The sequence below is a fragment of the Chrysemys picta genome, chromosome 7 (genome assembly GCF_011386835.1).
Source record: "Chrysemys picta bellii isolate R12L10 chromosome 7, ASM1138683v2, whole genome shotgun sequence".
NCBI lineage: Eukaryota > Metazoa > Chordata > Testudines > Emydidae > Chrysemys > Chrysemys picta.
In genome coordinates this window covers 88,135,167-88,162,599 of record NC_088797.1, presented here as the reverse complement: position 1 = coordinate 88,162,599, position 27,433 = coordinate 88,135,167, and the positions used below count along the sequence as shown (strand labels likewise).

At 44.3% G+C, this 27,433-nt stretch overlaps 1 protein-coding gene across 14 annotated transcripts in view; it reads right to left on the bottom strand.

Annotated features, from left to right (window-relative positions):
* Window positions 1-27,433, bottom strand: part of LRRC20 (leucine rich repeat containing 20) — a 189,343-nt gene that overhangs the window by 135,916 nt on the left and 25,994 nt on the right. For 10 of the 14 annotated variants that reach the window (XM_065551966.1, XM_042856877.2, XM_024108648.3 and 7 more), the window contains one exon: window positions 12,645-12,794. The exons of the other annotated variants lie outside the window; for them this stretch is intronic. In XM_065551966.1, the coding sequence (XP_065408038.1) occupies window positions 12,645-12,794 (150 nt within the window). The remainder of the gene's footprint in view (window positions 1-12,644; window positions 12,795-27,433) is intronic. 14 annotated transcript variants of the gene reach the window in all.

Sequence of the window (27,433 nt, the reverse complement as noted above, 5' to 3'; positions counted from 1 at the left end):
CTGACATTGAATCATAGAAATGTAGGACTGGAAGGGACTGGATAGGTCATCTAGTCCAGTCTCTTGCACTGGAGCAAGACTAAGTATTATCTAGACCATACCTGAGAGGTGTTTGTCTAACCTGCTCTTAAAAACCTCCAGACACAGAGATTCCACAATGTCCCTACAGAATTTGTTCCAATACTTAACTACCCTTATACAGTTAGGACGTCCTTTCTAATGTCTAACCTAAATCAGCCTTGCTGAAATTTATGCCCATTGCTTCTTGTCCTCTCCTTATCCACTGAGGACAATTTATCACCCTCCTCTTTATAACAATCTTTTATGTACTTGAAGACTGTTATGTCTCCTCTCAAGCCTGGTCTACACTACGATTTTAGGTCGAATTTAGCAACGTTACCTCGATTTAAGCCTGGACCCGTCCACACGCCGAAGGCCCCCCCCCCTTTTTTTTTTTTTTATTATTACACTTAGAGGGCTCTTTACATTGATTTCTTTACTCCATCTCCGACGAGGGAATTAGCGCTGAAATCGGCCTTGCCGGGTCGATTTTGGGGTAGCATGGACGCAATTTGACAGTATTGGCCTCCGGGAGCTATCCCAGAGTGCTCCATTGTGACCGCTCTGGACAGCGCTCTCAACTCAGACGCACTGGCCAGGTAGACAGGAAAAGGCCCGCGAATTTTTGAATCTCATTTCCTGTTTGGCCAGCGTGGTAAGGTGCGGGTGAGTGCAGATCTCATCAGCAGAGGTGACCATGATGGAGTCCCAGGATTGTAAAAGAGCTCCAGCATGGACCGAACGGGAGATACGGGATCTCATCGCTGTATGGGGAGACGAATCCGTGCTAGCTGAGCTCCGTTTCAGTAAACGAAATGCCAAAACATTTGAAAAAGTCTCCAAGGGCATGAAGGACAGAGGCTATAACAGGGACGCAAAGCAGTGCTGCGTGAAAATTAAAGAGCTAAGGCAAGCCTACCAGAAAACCAGAGAGGCAAACGGCCGCTCTGGATCAGATCCCCGAACATGCCGCTTCTATGATAAGCTGCATGCCATGCCAGGGGGTGCAGCCACCACTACCCCAACCCTGTGCTTTGACTCCATCAATGGAGAAGCACGCAACACGGAAGCAGGTTTTGGGGATGAGGAAGATGATGATGAAGAAGAGATTGAAGATAGCACACAGCAAGGAAGCGGAGAAACCGGTTTCCCCAACAGCCAGGATATGTTTTTCACCCTGGACCTGGAGCCAGTAGCCCCCGAACCCACCCCAGGCGTGCTCCCGGACCCTGAAGGCAGAGAAGGGATCTCTGGTGAGTGTACCTTTGTAAATATTACACATGGTTTAAAAGCAAGCGTGTTTAATGATTAATTGGCCCTGGCATTCGCGGCCAGTACAGCTACTGGAAAACTCTCTTAACATGTCTGGGGATGGAGCGGAAATCCTCCAGGGACATTTCCAGAAAGCTCTCCTGGATGTACTCGCAAAGCCTTTGCAAAAGGTTTCTGGGGAGGACGGCCTTATTCCATCCACCATGGTAGGACACTTTACCACGCCAGGCCAGTAGCACGTAGCCTGGAATCATTGCATAACACAGTGTATGGTCCCGGTGTTTCCTGGCATTCAAACAACATCCATTCCTTATCTCTCTGTGTTATCCTCAGGAGAGTGATATCATTCATGGTCACCTGGTTGAAATAGAGTGATTTTATTAAGGGGACATTCAGAGGTGCCCATTCCTGTTCAGCTGTGGCTGAACAGAAATGTTCCCCGCTGTTAGCCATGCAGTGGGGGGAGGAGTGAAGCGATCATCCCAGAGAATTGGGTGTGCGTGGGAGGAGTTATTTGGGTTTGTGCTGCACGCTAACCTGCAAACCGCAGCCCCACCTTTTAAATTGCAAACCCATTTTAAATGGACAACCCAAAGGCCGCTTGGTATGGGAAATGAGGGCACTGCTGTTTGAAACCATTCCCACACATTATGAAGGTTAAAGAAGTCAAAAGACTGTGGCTTACCATGGCTGCCTGCAAGCTGAATTCTGTTGCCTGGCACTGCGTGAGTGATCTCTCACACCAAGCCGGCAGGCCCTCAATATAAGAGGCAAAATCAGACCTTGTAACGAAAGCACATGTGCTATGTAATGTGAAAAGCACAGTTTAACATGAAAGAGTCTACCCATTGTTCTCTGAAAATGTGTCTTTTTAACTACTACTCTCCCTTTTTTTTCCTCCACCAGCTGCAAATTTTTCTCCTTTGCAGAGGCTAGCAAAGATTAGAAGGCGGAAAAAAACGCACTCAGGATGAAATGTTCTCTGAGTTCATGCTGTCCTCCCACACTGACAGAGCACAGCAGAATGCGTGGAGGCAGACAATGTCAGAGTGCAGGAAAGCACAATATGAATGTGAGGAGAGGTGGCGGGCTGAAGAGGATAGGTGGCGTCAGCTTGCTGACAGAAGGCAAGAGTCAATGCTCCGGCTGCTGGAGCATCAAACTGATATGCTCCAGCGTATGGTTGAACTGCAGGAAAGGCAGCAGGAGCACAGACCGCCGCTACAGCCCCTGTGTAACCAACAGCCTTCCTTCCCAAGTTCCAAAGCCTCCTCACGCAGACACCTAAGAACATGGTGGGAGGGCCTCCGGCCACCCAGCCACTCCACCCCAGAGGATTGCCCAAGCAACAGAAGGCTGGCATTCAATAAGTTTTAAAGTACAGTGTGGCCTTGTCCTTCCCTCCTCCCGGGCTACCTTGGCAGTTATTCCCCTAGTTGTGTGATGAATTAATAAAGAATGCATGAATGTGAAGCAACAATGACTTTATTGCCTCTGCAAGCGGTGATCAAAGGAGGGAGGGGAGGGTGGCTAGCTTACAGGGAAGTAGAGTGAACCAAAGGGGGGCGGGGAGGTTCATCAAGGAGAAACAAACAGAACTTTCACACCGTAGCCTGGCCAGTCATAAAACTCGTTTTCAAAGCTTCTCTGATGCGCACCGCACCCTGCTGTACTCTTCTAACCGCCCTGGTGTCTGGCTGCACGTAATCAGCGGCCAGGCGATTTGCCTCAACCTCCCACCCCACCATAAACGTCTCCCCCTTACTCTCACAGATATTGTGGAACGCACAGCAAGCAGTAATAACAATGGGAATATTGGTTTCGCTGAGATCTATCCGGGTCAGTAAACTGCGCCAGCGCGCTTTTAAATGTCCAAATGCACATTCTATCACCATTCTGCACTTGCTCAGCCTACAGTTGAACAGCTCCTGACTACTGTCCAGGCTGCCTGTGTAGTGCTTCATGATCCATGGCATTAAGGGGTAGGCTCGGTCCCCAAGGATAAACTATAGGCATTTCAACATCCTCAACGGTAATTTTCTGGTCTGGGAAGAAAGTCCCTTCCTGCAGCTTTTCAAACAGACCAGAGTTCCTGAAGACGCAAGCATCATGTACCTTTCCCGGCCATCCCATGTTGATATTGGTGAAACATCCCTTGTGATCCACCAGTGTTTGCAGCACCATTGAAAAGTACTCCTTTCGGTTCATGTACTAGCTGGCTTGGTGCTCCGGTGCCAAGATAGGGCTATGGGTTCCGTCTATCGCCCCACCACAGTTAGGGAATCCCATTGCAGCAAAGCCATCCACTATGACCTGCACATTTCCCAGAGTCACTACCCTTGATATCAGCAGCTCTTTGATTGCTTTGGCTACTTGGATCACAGCAGCCCCCACAGTAGATTTGCCCACTCCAAATTGATGCCCGACTGACCGGTAGCTGTCTGGCGTTGCAAGCTTCCAGAGGGCTATCGCCACTCGCTTCTCAACTGTGAGGGCTGCTCTCATCCTGGTATTCTGGTGCTTCAGGGCAGGGGAAAGCAAGTCACAAAGTTCCATGAAAGTGCCCTTACGCATGCGAAAGTTTCGCAGCCACTGGGAATCGTCCCACACCTGCAACATGATGCAGTCCCACCAGTCTGTGCTTGTTTCCCAGGCCCAAAATCGGCGTTTCACGCCATAAATCTGCCCCAGTAATACCATGATTTGCACATTGCTGGGGCCTGTACTTTGTGAGAGGTCTATGTCCATGTCAATTTTCTCATCACTCTCGTCGCCGCGCTGCAATTGCTGCAATCGCCTCCTCGCCTGGTTTTGCTTTGGCATGTTCTGGCTCTGCATATACTCCAGGACAATGCGCGTGGTATTCATAGTGCTCATAATTGCCGCGGTGATCTGAGCGGGCTCCATGATCCCAGTGCTATGGCGTCTGGGCTGAAAAAAGGTGCGCAACGATTGTCTGCCGTTGCTTTCACGGAGGGGGGGGACGGAGGGGGTGCCTGACGACATGTATCCAGAGTCACCCACGACACTGTTTTTGCCCCATCAGGCATTGGGATCTCAACCCAGAATTCCAATGGGTGGCAGAGAGTGCGGGAACTGTGGGATAGCTATCCACAGTGCAACGCTCCAGAAGTCGATGCTAGCCTCGGTACTGTGGACACAGTCCGCCGACTTAATGCACTTCGAGCATTTTGTGTGAAGACACATACAATCGACTGTATAAAAACTATTTCTAAAAAACGACTTCTATAAATTCGACCTAATTTCGTAGTGTAGACATACCCTCAGTCTTCTCTTCTCCAGACTATGCAAACCCATATTTATCAATCTTTCCTCGTAGGTCATGTTTTCTAGACCTTTATTCATTTTGGTTGCTATCCTTTGCACATTCTCCATTTTTCCAAAAGTGTGGTGCCCAAAACTGTACTCCAGCTGAGGAGTTATCAGTGCTGAGTAGACTGGAAGAATTACTTCTTGTGTCTTGCTCACAACACTCCTGCTAATACATCCCAGAATGATGTTCAATTTTTGCAATGGTGTAACACTGTTCACTCATATTTATTTTGTGATCCACTATAACCCCCAGATCATTTTCTGCCATATTCCTTCCTAGACAGTGGAGGGTCCAAGAATGAAAGCTCACCGATAAGACAGAATTTTCCCTCTCTCAGTTCCCTCCATGTCAGATAGGGTTTACAGTGGGATGTAGAGAGCAGTAGTGCATCTCTAGGGTCCTACCAAATTCATGGTCCATTTTTTAAATTTCATAGTCATACCATTTAAAAAATCTTGAATGTCATGATTTCAGTTATTTAAATCTTAAATTTCATGGAGTTGTAACAGAACATGAATATATATTGAAAAATGGCAAAATATAAATATGTAAAGGCCTTAAGTCAGCGTTCTCAAACTGGAGGTCCCGACCCAACAGGGGGTTGAAAGCTATTGTGTGAGGTCAGGGTATTGCCACCCTTACTTCTGTGCTGCCTTCAGAACCGTGTAGCTGGAGTGTGACAGTTGCTGGAAGGGTGCTGAGCTCTGAAGGCAGCGCTGCCACCAGGAGCAGCACAGCCTTCAAAGCTGCTGCTCTCTGGCCACCCAGCTCTGAAGGCAGCATAGAAGTAAGGGTGGCAATACTGTGACCCCTCTACACTAGACTTGAGACCCCCTTTTGGGTCGGCACCCCCAGTTTGAGAAACGCTGTATACTTGTATATGCTTTTACCCTATAGTAAAAAAGAGTATAGGATAGGGTAAAAGTACACAAAAGACCAGATTTCACAGGGGAGACCAGATTTCATGGTATGCGTTTTTCACAGCCATGAATTTGGTAGGACCCTAATCACCTCTAGAGCAGGAGGAAGATTCATTTTGCCCATGTAGTACTGAAAAGGAACGTTAAGGTTATGAGAGCAACCTGTTCCATAACACCCTTCACCAGATGCTGCATCAACAGGTGTGAGGAGGTCAACTCCATTGTCAAACACAAAGTGTGAATTGAAGACTCTGTACTGCTACTGTCTTAGAGATCTCATAATGTGTGTGATCTCACTGCCCACAAAATTACTGCTCTTTTCACAGTGTGCATAGTAGTGAGAGGAAATGTATCTTAGGTTTTAAATCCCTCTGTTATATACACCTTTATTCATCCATAGACTCTGTTCACATCTAACTTGTGCACTTTTTTCCTGAGGGTGTTTGGATTCAACCACAAGGACAATAATACCATTTCCTATTATGAAAAAGAGTGTGGTGACTTTAGGGATGGAAGCCTGGTTACCACATTGATAGAACGTACAACTGAGGTTTCATTGAGAGCATGCCAAGCTCCAAAAACACCCTCGGACAAGGAGGTTGCCAGTAGGCAAGATACTTTCTGTGAGAAGAGGAAGAGAACTAGCAACTGTGAAACTGAAAGGTGGTTTTATCAGGACTTGTAGTACACAGAACAAGATCATGATAGGAATCTGCATGTTGCCACAGGACTGGTAAGAATGGTAGTCTGGTGTGTAACAGTGAGATTCTCATGGGTTTCTTGCAGGACAATATGTTTCAGCTACTGACTTGTCTTTGTTGGCCCTGAGCATCATGGTCAGGCCATCTTGTAAAAATACTAGAATGTCCTTTTGTTTCAGTTGAGTTTTCACTGATGTTGTGTGTTCCTAGTAACACTGACATCTAAACCTTGAGTAATACATAGACATCATTTGTGGATTTCCTCTGAGACGCTAGGAAGAAGTTTATCACCTTCTTAGAACAAGTGACTGTACTTCCTCTCAGTTTCCTAGCTGATGGTTAGACAGCACCGGATATTGGTTCAGGATTGGTTGCATTATTATGTGTATGTTGGGAATCTGAGGTTCTAGCTCAGAGGTGGGCAAACTACGGTCCGCGGCCACATCCGGCCCGTATGATGGTCCTGCCCAGCCCTTAAGCTCCCAGCTGGGGAGGCTAGCCCCTGCCCCAGCCCCCACTGCCTCAACTCACCGTGCTGCCAGTGCTCTGGGCGGCAGGGCTGCAAGCTCCTGCCCGGAAGCGCGGTTGCGAAAGTCGCCGGATACGTGTATTAAATTGCTCTCCGTAGAAATGTGCTACTTATGGAGCACCAGGACTGGCAGCCGTAAGTAAGTAGCACATTCCTACAGGGAGCAATTCAATACACTACACCTGGGTAGGGAAGGCTGTGCCTCCCCAAACAGCCTGGCCCCTGCCCCCTATCCACCCCCTCCCACTTCCCACCCCGACTGCCCCCCCTCAGCACCCCTGACCCATCCAACCCCCCTGCTCCTTGTCCCCTGACCGCCCCCTCCTGAGACTCCCCCATCTTCTAACTGCTCCCTGGGACTCCTCCCCTCTATCCAACCCCCGACCCTGTCCCAACCCCTATCCACACCCCCGCAACCTGACAGTCCCCCCGGGACTCCCACGCCTATCCAACCACCCCCTGCTCCATCCCCTGAAAGCCCCCCCGGGACCCTCTGTCCCTTATCCAATCCCTCCACTCCCCGCCCCCTTGCCATGCCGCTCAGAGCGCCAGGACTGGCAGTCGTAATTTGCATGGGCAGCAATTTAATACACTACACTAGCCCTTCATACAGTTTCGGAACCCCGATGTGGCCCTCAGGCCAAAAAGTTTGCCCACCGCTGTTCTAGCTGTATCCAATTTAGATCTAAGAACCAAAACCTGAGGTTTAATGAAAAGGTGACAATCATTGTGGCCTGTTCCATCACAACCTTCTTTAAGCTCAATGGCTGAGGAGGGGAAAGGCATAAAGGAGGCCTTTTAGACCTTTTTTGGGATAAGGGGACCATAACCTCTGCTTTTGAGTCTCTTTTCCTCACACTTTTTTAGTTTTCCAACTGAAGTTGGATGCAGACAGGTTAATCAACAGGTTTCCAACCAGGCTTGTGATGAACTCAAAGTCTAGCTGGTCTAAAAACTGTAAGCACCCATGAAATTAAACCCTTATTCATGCTTAATGCTGGAAGCTTGGCTGAAGATCTGAGGTATCTTGCTCAAAGCCTCAGCTTTAGTTATTTCTCCTTCTCTTTAGAGGATCTAGAGAGGAGACTTTCATGAGAGGTTTTAAGACTTTCTGCTGACCTTTTAAGTGCAGACTGTGACCAATATCATGCACCAGTCCCTGGGCCAAACCCCTGAGGGGAACAGTGTATTTCCAGGCAGACTGAAAGAACAGTCTGCAGACTTGTATCCTGCATTATCTCCCTGAAAATAATAGTAGCTACTTTATGGACCCCTATGGGACCCCTGGAAGGAAGGAGGAAGTAGGCCCATCTCCCAAACAAGGGGATCTGAATCACTTCACCAACGCTGCCTGCTACTGGGTATGGGCTGAGTGGAGCCAACTGCACAGAACGAGGAGTGAGCCAGAACCACTGAGGACAAATGAGTCTCTGCTATAAAAAGGGTCACATGAGCCCATACCTTTCATGGCATCTGAGGCCTTGCACCTGAAACACCTTGTGGGAAGGGGGGGGGGGGGGGAGGAGTTTTGTGGCCTTCTCAGCCACCTCAGCATAGTCCATGTATATGTGCTAGGTGGGAGAAGGAATTTTTTTCTCCTGGTTACTATGGGAGGGAACCTTGGACCTTGCCAATTCCCTTGAGATTAAGAAGGCTCTTCTGCTTACTTTGCCAGATATGCAAATGGCATCCCATGCTTAGGGGAGAGGCAGGGAAAAGGAAAAGAAAATCACCTTACCCCACTTTCATGCCACTGATTCTGGTTTAGGCTCAGTGAAGGGAGTTTCCATGCAGTCAGCCCACCCATCCCAAGGGTGGACCTTATCCCCTCACTACCTGGAAACAGAATTTCTGGGGCTTGCTATCTGTCACTTCTCAGAGAGTGCGACATTCACCCTCCTCACAGAGCCAGAAGAATTTTTTGTTTTAAGTTTAGCAGTTTTGAGGAGGAAAACCCCAAAGCCAATGAAGAAACAGACATTTAATTAAAATCATTCAAAGATCTTGTGAAATTTCAGCTTCAATGGAAGCCCTGGAGTCTGCCATGTATGCCACTTGGAGGCAGATAATTCTGGGAGTGCTTCCTGAATGGCAATCCTAAACCCAGGTTTAGAACAGAGATCCGTTCTTTCTCCCGTTGCCATGGAGACCCAGAATACCCCACTGTTTTGTGGCCTCCATGTCCAACATGGAGGAGACTGAGAATTAAATACTAACCTCCCTCAGCTATGAATAAAGAGAGGCAGGTGCCACCTCAACACTAATTCTTTAAATTGTTTAATCTAGTGAATTGTTCTGAATACAAATTAACTTTTATTAACCTTTGAAAATTGAATTTGCATGAGTTCTGATGAACTGATAGAAGGTTGTTTGGTTTCCCTATAGATTTTTTAAGTGCCCTAGTTTCCTCTACTGAAATGCTGGTTTGCTATATCCTACAGCAGTATTCCTCAGTGAGTCCCAACAGCTATTATTATAAACAATGCAAAGCAACAGTATAGAAATTAGGGAGTGGGAGATATTTTCCCTTTTCCACATGGCTGTACCCTCCAATGTCAAACTGCCAAGCTACATTTAGTTTCCACGTATCTCCATGCTGACACCGACCAGTCCTGCACTTGAACTGCAAGTCTATAAAAAAGGAAAGAGGTAATATGCAATCCTATTGCACCACTGAGGGGGCTCCCACTCAGATTCAGAAACTACTTTACAGTGGCTTGAGTGCATGTTTGTCTGCTGGTTTAACTAGGACTTTACAATCATTTCCATTGCTCTTAAGACAAATAAAATATTAACCATATTGCCAGAGCTGAAAATTTGTTCTCTAAAAGACTAAATAGACTAAGGCTATGGCTACACTGGCGCTTTACAATGCTGCAACTTTCTCGCTCAGGGGTGTGAAAAAACACCCCCCTGAGTGCAGCAAGTTACAGCGCTGTAAAGCGCCAGTGTAAACAGTGCCCCAGCACTGGGAGCCGCGCTCCCAGCACTGTAAGCTAATCCCCTCGGGGAGGTGGAGTACCTGCAGCACAGAGAGCTCTCTCCCAGTGCTGGCGTGCAACCACACTCGCACTTCAAAGCGCTGCCGTGGGAGCGCTCCTGCCGCACTTTGGAGCTTCGAGCGTAGCCACGGCCTAAAACTGGCTTAGATTCTTGTTACTTCCTTTTGTGCTTCCAGATTTGTTATGCATGTTGGTCCTGATTAATCAAAGCATTTAAGAATATGCTTCCGTCCATTGAAGTCAACAGAATTTAAGAATATGGTAAAGTGCATTTCTGGATCAGGGCCATATTCCCACAGTCGACTGGGTGCTATATATTATTAATTACATATGTTGCTACCCATGACTAAGAACTTCAATGTTATAATTACAAAGCTTGGTTCTCATGATCTGAGGATGGATAGTGAGTATATCTTACTATGGATGGAAGAGGGAAATGCTATAGATGTTTGGATGGATGAGTTTTGAGAGGAGAAACTTCTTTGATAGCACTTTTTCCTTGTCTAATTATTATTTCACACACTTGTTTATAAGGAACCTAGACATGACTCACTCACTTTTTGTATTGGGTTATTTTGGCTACTTGCATTAAAAAAATAAAAGTAATGCTTTAAAAAAAAAAGTCAGCCATAATGGTTATAACAAAAATAAGCAAACACACACACACACACATTTTTCCAGGAGTATAAAAATGACGTGTGATAAGTTTTGATGATCAACATTAGGCCATCTCTGTCAACAGAGAATTAGCTCCCCTTCCCCTCCCCCCCTTTAAGTTGTACTTGCCTATGTTCACAAGATGTTACTGGCAAAAAAGCTTCTTGCAGTCAGTAAGACTATATTCCAGTAACTACAAACCATTATTATCCCAGCTATCCAGTCACTGCTAGGATACCACCATTGACTATTGGCATAGAGCCTTGGCCTTTTCAGTTAGGGTGTACTATTGGTTTGGGAAGGAAGAGTAATCACAGATACTCAGGAGAAATGTTCAGAAGGAACATGGAAGAGGAACAGCAGTGGGTACATTGCCAGAGTAAGTGCCCCTTTCTGCAATATAGATAGAGGGTCAGGAAGGATAAAGAGAGCTGCACTTTCAGGGTTTAAAGCAAACTTTGAAATCATGGTAGGTGGAAGGGAGAAGTGATGCTCTGACAGTGACATTTAATTCATAGTCACCTGACAACAGTTATGTAGTTAATAAATCAAAATATGTATCTGTGAAAAATGATACATTCTCAGATTATAAGACAAGACTTCCTTCTAGAGTTATATGGGCACAGGAACATGAAGAAAAAGATGTAGGAATCCTAATCACCCTCCCTGTACATAAGAACATAAAGATGGCCATACTGGCTCAGACTAATGGTCCACGTAGCCCAGGACCTGTCTTCTGACAGTGCAGAGGCTTCAGAGGAAATGAACAAAATAGGGCAATTATTGAGTGATCCATCCTGTCATTGAGTCCCAGTTCCTGTACACACTCACTGCTAGTTATCCAGGGGTGCAACAAGGTAAGGTTAGCTTCCATGCTACTAAGCTTCCACAGCAAGTAACAATGCTGTATATAGACACAAACCATATTTAAAATTAATCATGCTATTACCTGGTTACAAGCTTAGAAGACACAGTGCAGATGAACCAAAAAGCTGGATGCAAAAAGATAACTGGGTATATAGAGAGAGATGAGAGACATCAAACTAGTAAATGATAAGTTTGGCACCTGGTAAGGAAGCCACTGCTGCCCCCAAAAACTACAATAGGGAAACCTCAATGTCTGAGAAGTGAAACCTGGTCATAAGTGGCTCAGACATGCACAGGGGGAAGAACTTTCATCCTTTGCAACTAGGAGACTCCTGTTAGGACCCAATTGGAAGTGCACTCTCCCATTGAATTCTATGGGCTTTGGATAAGGGTTTTTACCTACATACCTCAAAAGAGAGATTCTGCTCTCATTTCACACAAAGTGGCAAAGCCTCCAAAAATAGCTTTTCTTCAGTTGCCAAAAATAAATGGTAGAAAGCGACGACAAAGTGTCCATTCTTTCAAGAGAAAGAAGCAGTTTTTGAACATAGTGTCTTGTTGCTGGACTAGTTATGTATTGTAGGCTAATCGTGTTAAGAAAAATATTTCTAGCTACTGCACTGGTTGTTCATTGTGTGAATCTCTCATCCTAGATTTTAAATAGATACAAGTAACTTGTCACCTCAAAAAAGGTTAATTGAATTTAAGTGGACTGACAAAAGCCTGGTAAGTGCAGGTTGGCAACATATAAGCTTTCCACAAAGCACTGTCAATGGACCTCAGTCTTGACCTGCAATATTCCCTACTATTCAAGTCCTGCAACACCACAGAGCAATGCCAATTCACCTCACTATTGATATATAGCATCTGTTATCTTATGCACAGGTGCATTGTCAAGATACAACACCAGATTCTAATCTCCCTTACAGAGGTGCAGATCAGGAGTTACACCATTTATGTCAATGAGTTACACGACTGTGATACTCATTTAAGGAAGCCAGACCTTAATACCACGTCTCCCATTCGAGATTGCTGGGAGCCAAGATTATTTTGTGAAAGAACAGATACAATCTCCATATAGTATGTTGGGAATACAGTATGGAGAATGAAATAATGAGAAATACTGTGTTCCGTTTAGCCCAAGCTTGCAACAGAATCTACATCACCATTATTCAGTGCACCAATCACAGAGACAACTGCAGACCCATGTGTCAAAAACACTGTGTTACAGGCATCTACCAAGAAACAGGTCTATCCCTGTCTCTCCTTTTTTTGTGGTTACTTCAGGGGACTCACGCCTACCTCTCATCTGGCTGAAAGTGGTGATGAATTTGCTGGTCACAGACTTGAGTTCATTATTGGCCAGAGTTATGAGATGTATCCCTTCGGTGACATTCCTCATGACTTTGTAAATGCCAATAGGGAACATCATCAACTTGCAGTCAGCCAAATCTGTAGTGAAACAAAGAAAAAAGGACACAAACATGCAGAGCAGGATAGTGTGCACAGAATGCTTCAAGTTACCACCATGTTCATACATTTTATTCTATCCATAAGAATTAGAGAACCTCATAAGAAGAGACAGACAAATTGTCAAGCTCCTAACGTTACTGGTGCAGTATCAGTATGCATTTAACAGGGGACATTCCTTACTGAGAGGAGCTTGAGACTGCGAGAGGATTATTACAGCCTAAAGTTTACCTAGAGATATGAGCATATATTAGTTTTTGCTTTGTGGATGCAATTTCTCCACCCCATCGACTTTTTCACAGCATGGAGAATGACATTTCATCGGAGGACCTTTTCCTCACCCAAAACCCTAGCTTGTGCTCCTGCTGCAATGACTCCCATGGAATATTACAGTGATCTAAAATTGCTGGGATGCAAGAACCCGCAACCATTCCCGCTCCTACTCATGAAATGCCCCTCAATTTCTGAATAGAGCCTTGGCCTCCAAGGGTTGGCACAGAGCTAGCCTTCTGGCTCCTGTAGATAGATGGCTTCTTGCACCAAGGCATTACACCGGGGGTATATGCGGCTGCTCTGTGGCTCCATGGCACCAGCACAAAGGGACTCCAGGGGAGCCATGATGTAGGCCAGAGTGGTGAGATGGATCAGGTACATGGGGGATTCATGCAGCACACACACAAGCTGTACAATCAGCTTCTAGTACAAAGTACTTGTGGCTGGTCTGAAAGCTCTGCAGCTTACAATGCGCCTTTTAACAACGTACATGTGGTCAGGCAGATAGGAGCAAGGGGAGTGACGGCTGCTGAGAGATAGGAGCCCAGTCCCCTTAGACGAAGGGGCAAGATTCACTCCTGCTGGCACAGGGAGGTGCCAGCAAGGATGGCTGCATCACAGGAGGAGAGGGCATTCACCCCTAGGCACGGCAGGTTATTTTTCACCCAGGATGTCTATAGGAACCCTGCTTGTAGAGGCTGCAATGGGTATGTAATGAATTAGAGACTCCTCAGCCATCCTGCCCAAACTCCTCCCTGACCAACACCACACACTTTTGGGCTTACACTGGCTGCCTGCAGGAGGAGGCAGTGTTGCTGCTCCCATGGTACAGCTGTAGCCTCCCACTAGTACCCCCCATTTAAACTGGCAGAAGCGTAAACTAGAAGCGATGATTTATATTTCTGCTGTTAAAACTGATCGGGCTAGCCACTGGTCTTTGCTGTCAGTCAGTTTGTTGTTTTGGATTGCTCCTCACAGACAGTGGAACATGCCCCTCCTGCTACTCTTAGCAAGGATCAATAATTTCTCCTTGGCTTTTTGGTGAAGGTCAAGTATAGCATCTGTTGCTCTTCTATCTCTCTGGGGGAAATGAGGAAACAGATGGATTACACCTCCCTAATGTATTGTGGTGAGGGCCCTAGAACACCTATAAAAATAAATCAAGTACCTCAGAATTTCCTTGAGCAAAAAGCACATCATGTGATTTTGCCTCCTTAGAAGTGATTAGAGGGCCTTAGTGTAACTGAGAGTTGGTTTCCTTTTTAGGGGAGTAGGGGGAATTGTTTTGTGATGCTAACAAACTGCCCAGTTCAGAAGGCAAGCAATCAACATCTCCCTCTCCAGTATGTTGCTGTTCATTGAATTTTTCTCCCTAGCTCCCTCAAGCCCCTACTCGCATCTATCTCCACTGTATTAATTTGCACTACAGACATATACAGTACTCAATCTACTATTGTACACAGGTATGTTTAGCAGAACAAAGCATAGTATGCAAGAAGCACAGTGATTTTGGTTAACTTGAATTCTTATAATCACTTTGAGGTTAATCCCAAGTGAAAAACAATCTGCCTCAGTTTACAATGTAAACACGCCGTGATTAATGACCTGATTAAAGTCCACATTCATCACATACTGCATGTTGTATCTACAATCATAATCCCACACTTCTAATTCATATTGATTTTTAAATATGCAGATAAACACTTATCCATCTTTTGTCTCTCTCCCTCCCACCTTACCAATGCTAAAGAAAGTGTATAAGTGTCAGAAAATGGGAAATCCTTTGTTCTAGAAGCTCCCCTCCTCCCCAAAATGATGGGCCTTTAATCATGCCAGAAGGCTTTACATAAGCCAGATTCAAAGGGCATAATGCAACAGGTCCATTCCCCATATAGATTCAGAATCACCTTTGCTGACTTTAGTGACAACACTGTATGGCTTTTCCTGCGGAGCCATCACAGATAGGAAACCATGAGCTCATGCTTCATGGACATAATTGAGAACCAGATTCCAACTGCAAAGCTACCTGTGGAGCTCAATTGCATTCCAGTTGCCTTAAGTAAAGATAAGAAGCTTGCACAAGTGAAACTGAGCACAGGCTTTCACCTGCAGAGTCTTCATCACGGATGATACATGAGCTAGAGTTGGGGTTTTCACAACAAATTTTTTGGTGGCCTCAGAGTGCGGCCACCAACTTTTGCTGGTGGCCACTAAGACAGTGTTTCCTAAAATACTTAACTAACTTTAGAAAAACAAATACCGGTAAATATGCACATATACATGTCCAAATCATAGTAATTTATTTATGTAGAGGTTATAAAGAAATTCAGGAGAGCTGGCTGTTTCTCAGAAGGGGCAATATTAAAAGCACAATTTCAAACTACCCCAAAGCAAAGGAAAGATATGAAGAACAGTAAGAGGCCAATATGGCTCCATCAGGAGTTCTTTAATGACCTGAAAATAAAAAAGGAATCCTACCAAAAGTGGAACATGGACAAATTGCTAAGGAGGAGTACAAAAGAATAACACAAGCAGATAGGGACAAAAATCACAAAGTGAGTTACACTTTGCAAGGGATATAAAAAGACAAGAAGTTCTTTAAATACATTAGGAGCAAGAGACAAAGAAAAGTGCAGGTCCTCCACTTCACTGTGGAAGGAGAGCTAAAAACTGACGACATCAAGAAAGCTGAGGTGCTTAATTCCTATTTTGCTTCAGGCTTCACTAAAAAAGTTAATGATGACCAGATACTCAACGCACTTAATATTAACAAGGGGGAAGAAACACAAGACAAAAGGGAAAGAACAGGTAAAAGAATATTAAGCTAAGTTAAATGTACTGTATTCAAGTCAGCAGGGCCTGATGAAATTCATCCTAAGGTACTTAAGGAACTAGCTGAAGCAATCTCAAAACCATTAGCAATTATCTTTGAGAACTCCTGGAAGGCAGGCAAGGTCCCAGCGGTGTGGAGAATGGCAAACACAAGGCAAGTATACACTAGAAACGTACTGCGGTAGTACATGTCCACACTACCCTCCTTCTGTCCGTGGTGCGTGTCCACACCAGAGGCCCTTCCACTGACTTAAGATGGGGGGGGGGAGAAGAGGCGTGAAATTGACAAGAGTAACAGCCAACAGCTGATAAGTAAAAACAGCATCTAAACAGACGCTGCATCGCTCTAATTACTCTCACATAAAACCTATGCCTCTTGTGGAGGTGGAGTTATTATGTCGGTGTAGTCAGGCACTTACATCAGTCAGAGCAAGGCTGTAGTGTGTACACTGACATAATTAGGTCGATGTAAGCTGCCTTATGTCGACCAAGGCATAGTAACTAGGACTATGTCTATACTACCGCGGTAAATCAATCTACGCTACGCAACTCTAGCTACGTGAATAACGTAGCTAGAGTCGACATAACTTAGGTTGAGTTACTGCGGGGTCTACACCACCTTACTTTTCTCGTCGGGCGTAGAGTACAGGGGTCGACTGGAGAGCGATCTGCGGTCGATTTGGCGGGTCTTCACTAGACCCACTAAATCAACCACCAGTGGATTGATCTCAGAGCATCAATCCCAGCTGTAGTGTAGACATAGCCTATCTTTAAGAAGGGGAACAAGGAGGACCCAGGGAATTATAGACCAGTTAGTCTAACTTTGATACCTCAGAAGATGCTGGAACAAATTATTAAACAATTAATTTGTAAGAACGTAGAGGATAATACAGTTATAAGGAAGAGAGAGCATGATTTGTCAAGAACAAATCATGCCATCTCAACCTAATTTCCTTCTTTGACAGAGTTCCTGGCCTAATGGATGGGGGGAAAACAGTAGATGTGATATATCTTGATTTAATAAGGCTTTTGACACAGTCCCCCATGAAATTCTCATAAGCAAACTAGGGAAATGTGGTATAGATTAAATTACTATAAGGTGTATAAGGTGGGTGCACAACTGTTTGAGAGACCATACTCAAACAGTAGTTGTCAATGGTTTGCTGACAAATTGGGAAGGGGTATGCAGTGGAGTCCCGCAGGGGTCAGTCCTGGGTCCAATAGTATTCAATATTTTAATTAATGACTTTGATAACAGTGGAGAATATGCTTATAAAATTTGCAGATGACACATGGCTTGGGGGAAGGGGAAGTTACAAGCACTTTGGAGGACAGGATTAGAATTCAAAATTACCTTGACAAATTGGAGAATTGGTCTGAAATCAACAAAATTAAATTCAATAAACACAAGTGCAAAGTACTTCACTTAGGAAGAAAAAAATGGACAACTACAAAATGGGGAATTACTGGCTAGTTGGTAGTTCCACTGAAAAGGATCAAGGCAGGGGTTATAATGGATCACAAATTGAATATGGGTCAACAATGTGACAGTTGGGAAAAAGGCTAACATCATTCTGGGGTGTATTAACAGGAGTATCTTATGTAAAACATGGGAAGTAACTGTCCTCCTCTCCTTGGCACGGGTGAGGCCTCAGCCGGTGTACTGTGTCCAATTCTGGGCAATACACTTTAGGAAAGATGTGGACAAATTGGAGCAAGTCCAGAGCAACAAAAATGTTAAAAGTTTTAGAAAACCTGACCCGAGGAAAAAAAAACTGGGCATGTTAGTCTTCAGAAAAGAAGACTAAGGGGGGACTTGATAACAGGCTTCAAATATGTTAAGGGCTGTTATATAGATGAGGTAATCAATTGTTCTCCATGTCCAGTGAAGGTAGGATGAGAAGTAATGGGCTTAATGTGCAGCAAGGGAGATTTAGATTAGACATTAGGAGGGTTAAAAGTCCCACTGCGATACACAGGTAAAAGGAAGTAAGTGGGCACCTGGCCAAAAGAGCCAATGGAAAGGCTAGAATTTTTTAAAATTGAAACGACTCCCCTTTTGTCTGTCTGTTGTTCTCAGGGAGAAGCAAACAGTGCAACTATGCTGTAATAAGCTTGGGGCCAGCTATGAAAAGTCATTGGTATCATACCTAGAAACTACTCATTTGAAACCCCAGATATGTAAGTAGATCAGGAAATGTCTAGGAAGATGCAATCAGGTTCATCTCCTTTTATTTCTTTACCTTTTTTAAGAACATGATTGGATTTTTGTGACTTAAGAGGTTTGTGCACATGTTGCTTAAATTAGCTGGTGGCAACAGCTCATTTCCTTTGTTTTTCTTCTCAGCTCTGCCACGGAGGGGGGATGAAAGGGCTTGAGGGTACCCCACAGGAAGGAATTCCCAAGTGTGCCTTCCTGGGCTCTCAAAGGGGTTTTGCACTTGGGCGGTGGCAGCATCTACCAATCCAAGGTCAGAGAAAAGCTGTAACCTTGAAAGTTTGATACAAGCCTGGAGTGGCCAGTATTAATTTTTAGAATCCTTGCAGGCCCCCACCTTCTGCACTCAGTGCCAGAATGGGAAATCAGCCTTGACAGGATGTGTTGACTGACACTGTATGTTTGGCTCCTTAAATTTGTTCTTATGCTCCCCTTACCTGTCCTCTAAAGGGCTAAGCCCACACTGGAGTGATTACCACTCAAGAGCACATGCGTCTTGAGCTCCCTGAGGGTTCACTCCTCTTAGGAGAGTATAGCAAGCTCTCCTTTCCATGAGCAGCCAACTCTATTGGTCAGTGTAAAGGGAGGGGAAGGGACACAACTATAGCTCCATCTCCTTCCTGTCTCATTTGGGATGTCTGGGAATTAATCTGCAGACTATGAATTATTCAGTCTAGCAATACCACCTACCCAGTCTGGCTTCAAGCTGGCCACTGCCTCAGTTTCTCCTCACTCTGCTTGAATCTTCTGACCTGCCAGTCTGGTTTGGTTGCTGCAGAGAGTTCACCCTCCAGGTAAGTCACAAAGAAAAAGTCCATCCCTTTTAGGGTATCCAAGTCCAAAACAGTCTTCCATGCATAGTCTAAAGCTAACCACAGCCCTTCCTTCCTGAGGGTCTATCTATATGACTTTCCAATAAACTTCAGGCCATCCTCTGGGCTTCGCTTTCACCCCTCTAGCTCTCAGAGACTCAAAGGAGTCCATCTCTACTGACCACTAATGCTCAGGACTTCCTATCTGGAGGATCCCTTCTCCCTCTTCTGGCTCTCCGGGCTTATTTCATCTCCAACCCAGAAGGCCTAATTTAGTCACTTGACCTACCTGCTATGTGACTTTGCTCATTTTCTGCACATGGTGAGGTGAGCTAAATATGTCACCGGTAGGGCTGGCCCCATGTCCCCTTAGAGGGCCAGTGATCATGACACATTCAGCAATACTTGAATAATGAATTTACGCAACGGGCAGCAACTCATGAGCAGATGTGAATGTTACTGGCTGCCAGTTATTCACCCAGTTCTAATGATTATTTTCTGCTTATATTCCTTCCACTATATGTTCGTGCTGGGGGCGGTGCTAATGATAATGAAATAATTTCTTCATTCTGATTTTGAGGCACAGCATGAAATGCTTTACTAGAGCCCAGATCATATCCACTGCATTCTCCTGATAAATCCAGCTGCAGTGCCCTCTCAAAATTACTTCTCTAGTCGTAAGATTTACACAGTATCAGAAAAGTCTCATATCCAAGGCTGAAAGTGGAAAAAGAAATGATTGTAACTTATTATGGACAAAGTACTTCTCTGCCAATCTGTCCCTCTCCTTGAAAAATAAATCTCTTCTCTAGTATTTCCCTCCATCTATTTATGCCCAGATCCTCTTTCTGCCTTTCCTCATATTTTATGCCATTTTAAGAAATTCCTTGCCTCCCCATTATCCATTGTGAGGCATTTCACGTTTTTGTTAGGTTCCATGTGATAAAGATTGTGCCACTTCTTCTATGATAAGATCTTCACACATGGATCCTCCTCAGTTTCCCTTTAGGATCTCAGATCAATATGTAGGGAGTTGTAACACCAAAGGGCTGAGCTGAGGGAGTTTACTCTTTAGTGGGCAAAGTACAAAGGGAAACTCAGGAGGATGTCAATTTCCCTTTCCAGCACTTAGTTTGGACAGCAACCTCAACTGAGCTGGGGATCTCGGTTAACACGAGCGTAAACAATAAAGTAAAATGAATCTTGGGTGAAATTCACTCCTCTGCAGAAGGTCTGTGCACATTTATGTCCTCAAAACAGTTCTGACATGGAATTAGAGTGGGACTTCAGTGATGCACAGGCTTTCTGCTGGCCCTCTGCAAAGGGATGAATGTTACCCCCCGTGTGCAAATAATTCCCGTTTATTTCACTTTGCTTCCTGGCTCACACAAGATGAGCTGTGGGGAGCTAGAAAGGCATCAGTACATCATAGGAAACCCACTTTGGTGCTGATCCAGTTCCCACTAAAGTCAACCGAGAGAGACTGCTTGACTTCAGTAGGAGTCTGATCCAGCCTTTGACCCTAATTCTTATCAACTCTTATTGAGTCAACTAGTTTTACCATCCTACCTCCTAAACATGCTGTCTCTCTTTTGGGATCTTGACCCCACAATATGAAATATTCCTGTCTACAATGGAGTCCATGGTTTCTATGAATTATCACACTTCATATGATCTCAGTGTGATTCCACTATAAAATATTCAAAGAGTTTCACACACAAAAATCTGAGCATCCAATTAGCTCTCAAGCATATATTTTTCCACCCATCATATTCTTTCGTGTTCTTAAGAATAAGAAGATCAATACTGCATTAAATTGTGATCATAGTACATTATTTTATAGGACAGGTCCAAATTATTTTTATGAATAACAATGTGTATCTTTCATCTGACACTTCAGTTAAACAATCCAGTATTCCTGTGATAGGAAAGACTGCCCATCAAGAAATTAAATTCAATATAGATTAGTATTAATAAGAATAGGGAATTATAGAAAAATATAATTACTTATGACTGGAACAACAACAACAATGAAAAGAGAGATGCCTTCGTAGCTGATACTTGAAGGAAAGAGACAACAAGGAGGGAAAATAGTCTTGTGATTACAGCAGGATACTGGAATTTAGGAGACCTGGGTTCAATTTCCAACTCTGCCACAGTCTTCCTTGCATAAATCTTACCATTTCCATGTCTCAATTTCCTCAGGTGATAAAATTACTTACCTACCTCACAGGGGTGCAGTGAGCATAAACTCATTCACAGCGTGATAGCGTTCACATGGACTTTAGTGTATGCAGAGGAAAGCTAACATATAAGAAAGATTGTAAGAGCTTTAAAAGAATACATGAAGAGACAGAGGATGGGAACACATACTGTTTAATAAGCAAAGAGAGTTCCACTCAATGTAGAACAACACTGGGACAGACATACAATGGATACAGGGGGTGAAGATGGGGATACAACTGGGGAATTTGGACAAACCTGAGTCCTCATTTACACCCTAGAGTTATCTTAAATCTGTGACTGCAAGAGTGTACCTTATCTGGCTGTGCTGTTTACACGAGATGCTATTTTCTATGGTTTAGTTTTGATTTAATATGGTTTTCTCTTGATTTTTCTAATATGTTTTCTTTATTTAAAGGGCCACTTGCTGTTTTAGATATAAATCACTGCTGTACATTTGCAGAGACATGGAACAACTTCTGCTCGGGGGAGGGGTGTGTGTGTGTGTGTGTGTGTGTGTGTGTGTAGGTAGGAGGGGCTTAAGTGGTAATTGACCTGGAGCCCTTGGTCAGAGCCATAGGGTAAAAGACCGCCCCCAGGAAATACTGCCATTGCCAGGCTCTTCCCAGCAGACAGTAAGGTCTTGTGGGAAACTCCCTGTTGGACAAGTTATACAGAATTTAATAGAAAATTACAACCTACAGTAATTTCCTACAGAACCCTAGTGGTGTCATTTATTAAATTGCATAGGACTTTTTCCTCACAGGCTGGGTGAGCAGAAGACTTGACAGGAATAGGTGACCAAAGTTTAAAATTCTCTAATAATGTCATTGGAAATAAGATCTTCTATGTCAATATACAATATTCGTCTGCTCATTTATAGGGTCTGATTCAAAGGCCATTGAAAGCAATGGAAGTCTTTACATTGACTTCAGTGGGCTTTAGATCAGGCCCATAGGTTGCATCTATACCAGCATACTTTGTAGCGGTCATTCCTCATTGCAGCAGTTTCCCGCATGTAAGAAGCTGTCTGAACAGACAGGATTCAGATGATTTTACCATTGCACTGTCTAACCCTACATCAGTGAATTATGGGTCCTAAATTTGCTAAGAGGACCAGAACAGGTTCCTTTTAGTCAGAACTACTCATTAGCCATTCTGTTCTTATTTTGCTATTAATTTTTGTCATCAAGATGAAATATCACAGCCAATGATTTATTCTTACTTCCAAAGCAATCTACATTAGAACAACATTAAGCTATATAAAGTGACAGTAGAAGGAAAACATGACAGGAATTAAAGAAAAGAAAGAAAAAAAAAAAAAGAAACAACAGCAAGTCTAATTAGAAGCCACAAGATTTGGGAGACCATACAATAATCAGCAGTGATAAGCCTGCATTTGAATCCAGTTTCAAAATCTCCTCATTCATTTTTCCACTGTCAGGGTGTGGAGGGGTTGGAGGAATCATGAGAATGAGGTGAATTCATCAAATAACCTAGTTTTAGCCACTGTTCAGAAATGAAACTGCACCACCTACTGGATTTCTATCCAAACTGAATCAAGTCAATTACAGGTTTGATCGATAACACCAATATTTCTGACTTCTCTTTATGTTTGTTTTAAATTATTTTAACATTTAAGTATTCACAAGTAGTAGCCAGTCTCAGTTTAGGTATAAGTCTCTCTTGATCTCAGTCATAGGTCCCTCAAGGAAAGAAATCCATTGCCAAATGCCACATCATTGCCAATACGGTGGCTCTCTTCCTGCAATCTCCCTGTATGGGAATTCATTTGTAAAGATAAATTTGGGATTAACAGTAACCTGCAAAGGAAATACAAAAAACGAAAAAGGATTCTGCACCCTTTTTTGCTTCTTTCTGATGTATAAAGAAAGCCTGAAAGGTATTTTTGTTTGTTTAAAAGAAAAAAAAGGGGGGGTTCCCCCCGCTTTGTTCATTAAAGTGGGAAGTGAAGCCCTGTATAGTCTAGAATAGTTTATAGTGATTGGAGAACTAGTAAAAGTGTGATATCACAAGAGGAAAGAACATTAAAGTTGAGTATCTAAGAAGGGAAGGGATTGACTCTTGCTTTTTGTTTAAAAAAACAGCAAACAAAAACCTATTTAACTGCCGTGACTAATTAAGATTTTGGAGAAAAAGACCGCATTGAGACATGAGAAAAGTCAAGCATGGGAGTAAGTGTTTGCGAGGCAGATCTTGAGGTTGTTTTCCTATAAAATTTGTTAAAAGGTTGTTAAGGGTAATAGGGTATTGACATTTAATACAGCTAGCACCTAAATATTTTTAAATCTCCCTATAGATTTATACATTTTAAAGGCCAGAAATGATGACTTTGACCATCCAAGTCTGACTGAATTTTACCCAGCAATTCCTGCATTAAGCCCATAATTTCTGGTTGAGCTGTAGCATATCGTTTAGAAGGATATCCAATCTTGATTTAAAGTGACCAATTCCCCATCAAATGACAGAGAATGAACCACATTCCTTGGTGAGATATTCCAATGATTACTCATTCACTGGTAAAAATGTACTGCTTATTTCTAACATGAATTTATCTAGCTTGAGCTTCCAGACATTTTATCTTGTTATGCCTTTGTGTGCTAAATTAAAAAGAGCCCTCCTACTATCAGTAATCTTTTACCCCTAGGTACTTTTTGAATGTGATCAAGTCACCTCTTAACTGTCTCTTGGATAAACTAAATAGATGGAGCTTCTTTACACAACATACAATTTTTTTAATTAAATGTTATAAAGTCTAGAGACGTTACTAAGCCAGTTCATGCCACAATACAGTGAATTCCACCCATTCCCCACTGCCAAGTAACAGATGACCATCTCCTATAACTTCAAGGCAACTTCTGATCCACCACTCAGCCTTAACTTTGACCTTTTACTTTTTAAAAAAAAACAACAGGCATATCAGCCTAAACTACTGACATAAGAGAGGCACACATTTTCTCTGAAATGTGGTCAGTAAGGCCTGAAGACTGTTCTGGTGGAATTTAAACTGGTCAGTTCCATGTCCACCACCTCTGTAAAATATATTTTCAATATCAATTAGGCCAAATCTGATATTCTGTACTCAGCCCTTATTCAGGCAGAAGTCTGTCTAAACACACCCAGTATTGCCAACCCGGAGCATTTATAAATCAAGAGTCAGGCCCCCAAAAAATCATGAGATTTTTAGTAAAAAATAAAGTTTGGGTGCTTTTTATTTGCTTTCTGGTTTCTGTGCCTTTAGGGTGCACTCAAATCACATTTTCAAGTTTTCTCTGTAACCATAAGAAAATTAGAAACTTGACCTTTCTTTTCATTAAAGATGTGATTCCCAGAATTGGGCGATTCTGGGAGCTGGGGTTTTAAGAAAAAACAAATATTGTGAAAGTTGTCAAAACTGGTACATATATAGAAGGGTGAGATTGAGAATCAAAGGTAGTTTTGCTGGTAGGGATTTATTGTTAAATGCTGTTGGAGTAGTGGTATTAGTGGTCCAACTGTAAAGTCTTACGTATAACTGTAGAGGTCCGGACTCACCCCTGCGGCACCCCCTACTGATTCCTTCGGGGAATCAGCTCATCCAGCATCTGGAGCGCCCTCTGCAGGCCAGTGATCCGCCTTGTCCTCTGCTGGCCTCCATGTCCCTCCCAGGACTTGGTGCCCCTATTACTGGGATGCTGCCCCCTGGCAGTACCCCACAGATCTGGGTTTCCCCTCCCTGGAGAACCCCTACCACTACCCCCACCTTGCCTCAGCACTAGGCCACTGCCAGTCACCAACTAGCCCCCGCTCCCTGGGGCAGACTGCAGTATAGGCCACTCATCACTGGCAAGGGGGGTTTGGACCTACTGCCTTGGACTAGCCCTGGGCTGCCCTCTGCAACCCCCAGTACCCCTTGACCTCCTACTAGGCCACAGCCTAGGACTATCCAGGCTGGAGCTCCCCAGCCTATCCCCAGCCCTGCTCCACTCAGGTATTCTGTCTCTAGGTCACTGCAGCCAGGCCCTTCTCCCTCTGAAGGCAGAGAGAGACTGCTGAGCTCAATGCCCCTCTGCTATGTACATTGGCCAAACTGGACAGTCACTACGCAAGAGGATAAATGGACACAAGTCTGATATCAGGAATGGCAATATACAAAAACCTGTAGGAGAAAACTTTAACCTCCCTGGCCACACAATAGCAGATGTAAAGGTAGCCATCTTACAGCAAAAAAACTTCAGGACCAGACTCCAAAGAGAAACTGCTGAGCTCCAGTTCATTTGCAAATTTGACACCATCAGATCAGGATTAAACAAAGACTGTGAATGGCTATCCAACTACAGAAGCAGTTTCTCCTCCCTTGGTGTTCACACCTCAACTGCTAGCAGAGCACCTCACCCTCCCTGATTGAACTAACCTCGTTATCTCCATACTGATTTATACCTGCCTCTAGAGATTTCCATTACTTGCATCTGAAGAAGTGAGGTTCTTACCTACAAAAGCTTATGCTCCCTATACTTCTGTTAGTCTTAAAGGTGCCACAGGACCCTCTGTTGCTGAGCTCTTGGCTCCCAGCCTTCTTATATAGAGCCAGCTGAGGCCTGATTGGGGCGTGGCCCAGCTGTGGCTACTTCCCCAATCAGCCCAGTAGCTTTTCCCTTTGCCCCAGCCCTCTGCCAGGGCTGTTTTAAGCCCTTCAGGGCAGAAGCAGGGGACCACCCCGCTACAATGACTTATCAAGAGTTTGTCAAGGACACCCAGAGCCTAGGATGAATGCTCTTTTATGTAGCTAGTAAAAATTTCTATAAATATATCAACCTTGTTACTTAAAAAAAAAACACTTGGTGAATAAAGAGGATTATTTTTGGTAATTTAACTTTGGGTGAGATGGGGCATGATACCCAAGTTCCCTGTAAGCTGTGTGGCCATGCAGCAGGCTATCAAAGGCCTTGCAGGCAGGAAGAGGAGCCCCTCCCCGAGCCCAGCCCCAAGCTCCTGTAGCAAGAGAGGGCTGGGGGAAGTCCTCTCTTCCCACCACAGCCCTGGGGCAACCTGCACCCCAAAGCCCTCATCCCTGGCCCCACCCCAGAGCCTGCATCCCCTTGCACCCCAACCCTCAGCCCCATCCCCGAGCCCCCTCCCACACCCCAAACCCCTCATCCCCAGCTCCACCCCAGAGCCCAGACCCCCAGCCAGAGCCTTCACCCCCGCACCCCATCCTTCTGCCACAGGCCTGAGCCCCCTCCCACACTCCAAACCCCTCGGTTCCACCCCACCACATCACCTCCAGATTGGTGCACATAAAATTCATTCCGCACATGGACATAAAAAATTAAAGAGAACACTGCATGAGACCCATGTCTATGTACTTTTCCAAGCTGTGGAGTAGCTAACCAAGTATTGAGAGGAAAGGAGAGTAACATATCTATCAAGACTTTGTGCCATAGTGCCATCTGGAGCACCCTGAAGACCTCTAACAGGAACCAGACTAGAGAGAGTAGAGCTAGCTGGAAAATAGGCTCTCCTGGAAAATTTTGACTTTTCAGTGAAGTATTTTGTTCCCAAACTGAAATATTTTGATTCAACATGGTGCTGTGGTGTCTCATGGGAGTTGTCATTCTCCGCTATGGCCTTGCTTTCTGTCCAAACTACATCTCCCATGATACACCACTCTTCTCCATTCTCGATGAAGGGTGGGAGTGCATCATAGGGTCACTGACCATGGTACGTCAAGGGAGATGTAGTTTAGCCAGAAAGCCCTGTCCAGTCCGACTGAGAAGAAAGGGAGCATAAAGACACCTGAACTACTACTTCTGTGAGACACCACAGCAGCATTCCAGGCGGGGAGCTCAAATGACTCACCCAGGCCCCCTCACTTGGGCCAAAACTTTGAAAGATCTCAATTCTGCCTTATTCCTGTTCTACTCATCTCATGGTACTGCTCTGCTACCTACCCCAATAAAGGAGAACTAACAACTTAAAATGCCTTGTTCAAAATTTTTAAGTAACACTTAACTTTCACACACCTGAACAGCAAATGCAATTTTTCTTGTCTGCATAGTAAACACTGGCATTTTTATCTGTCTGAATAATCAAAGTGGTGCCTTCCATGCCTTCTTGGTTGCAAAGATTTGAACTGCTTCCTGAAGGTCCACAGTTTGGGCCAGCTCATGCTCTAGTGAGATGGTTGCAAGGCCAACCAGCCTCTCCTGTGTCATTGTGGAGAGTAGATGTATTTTTATTAACTTCAGCTTGGAGAAGCTGCG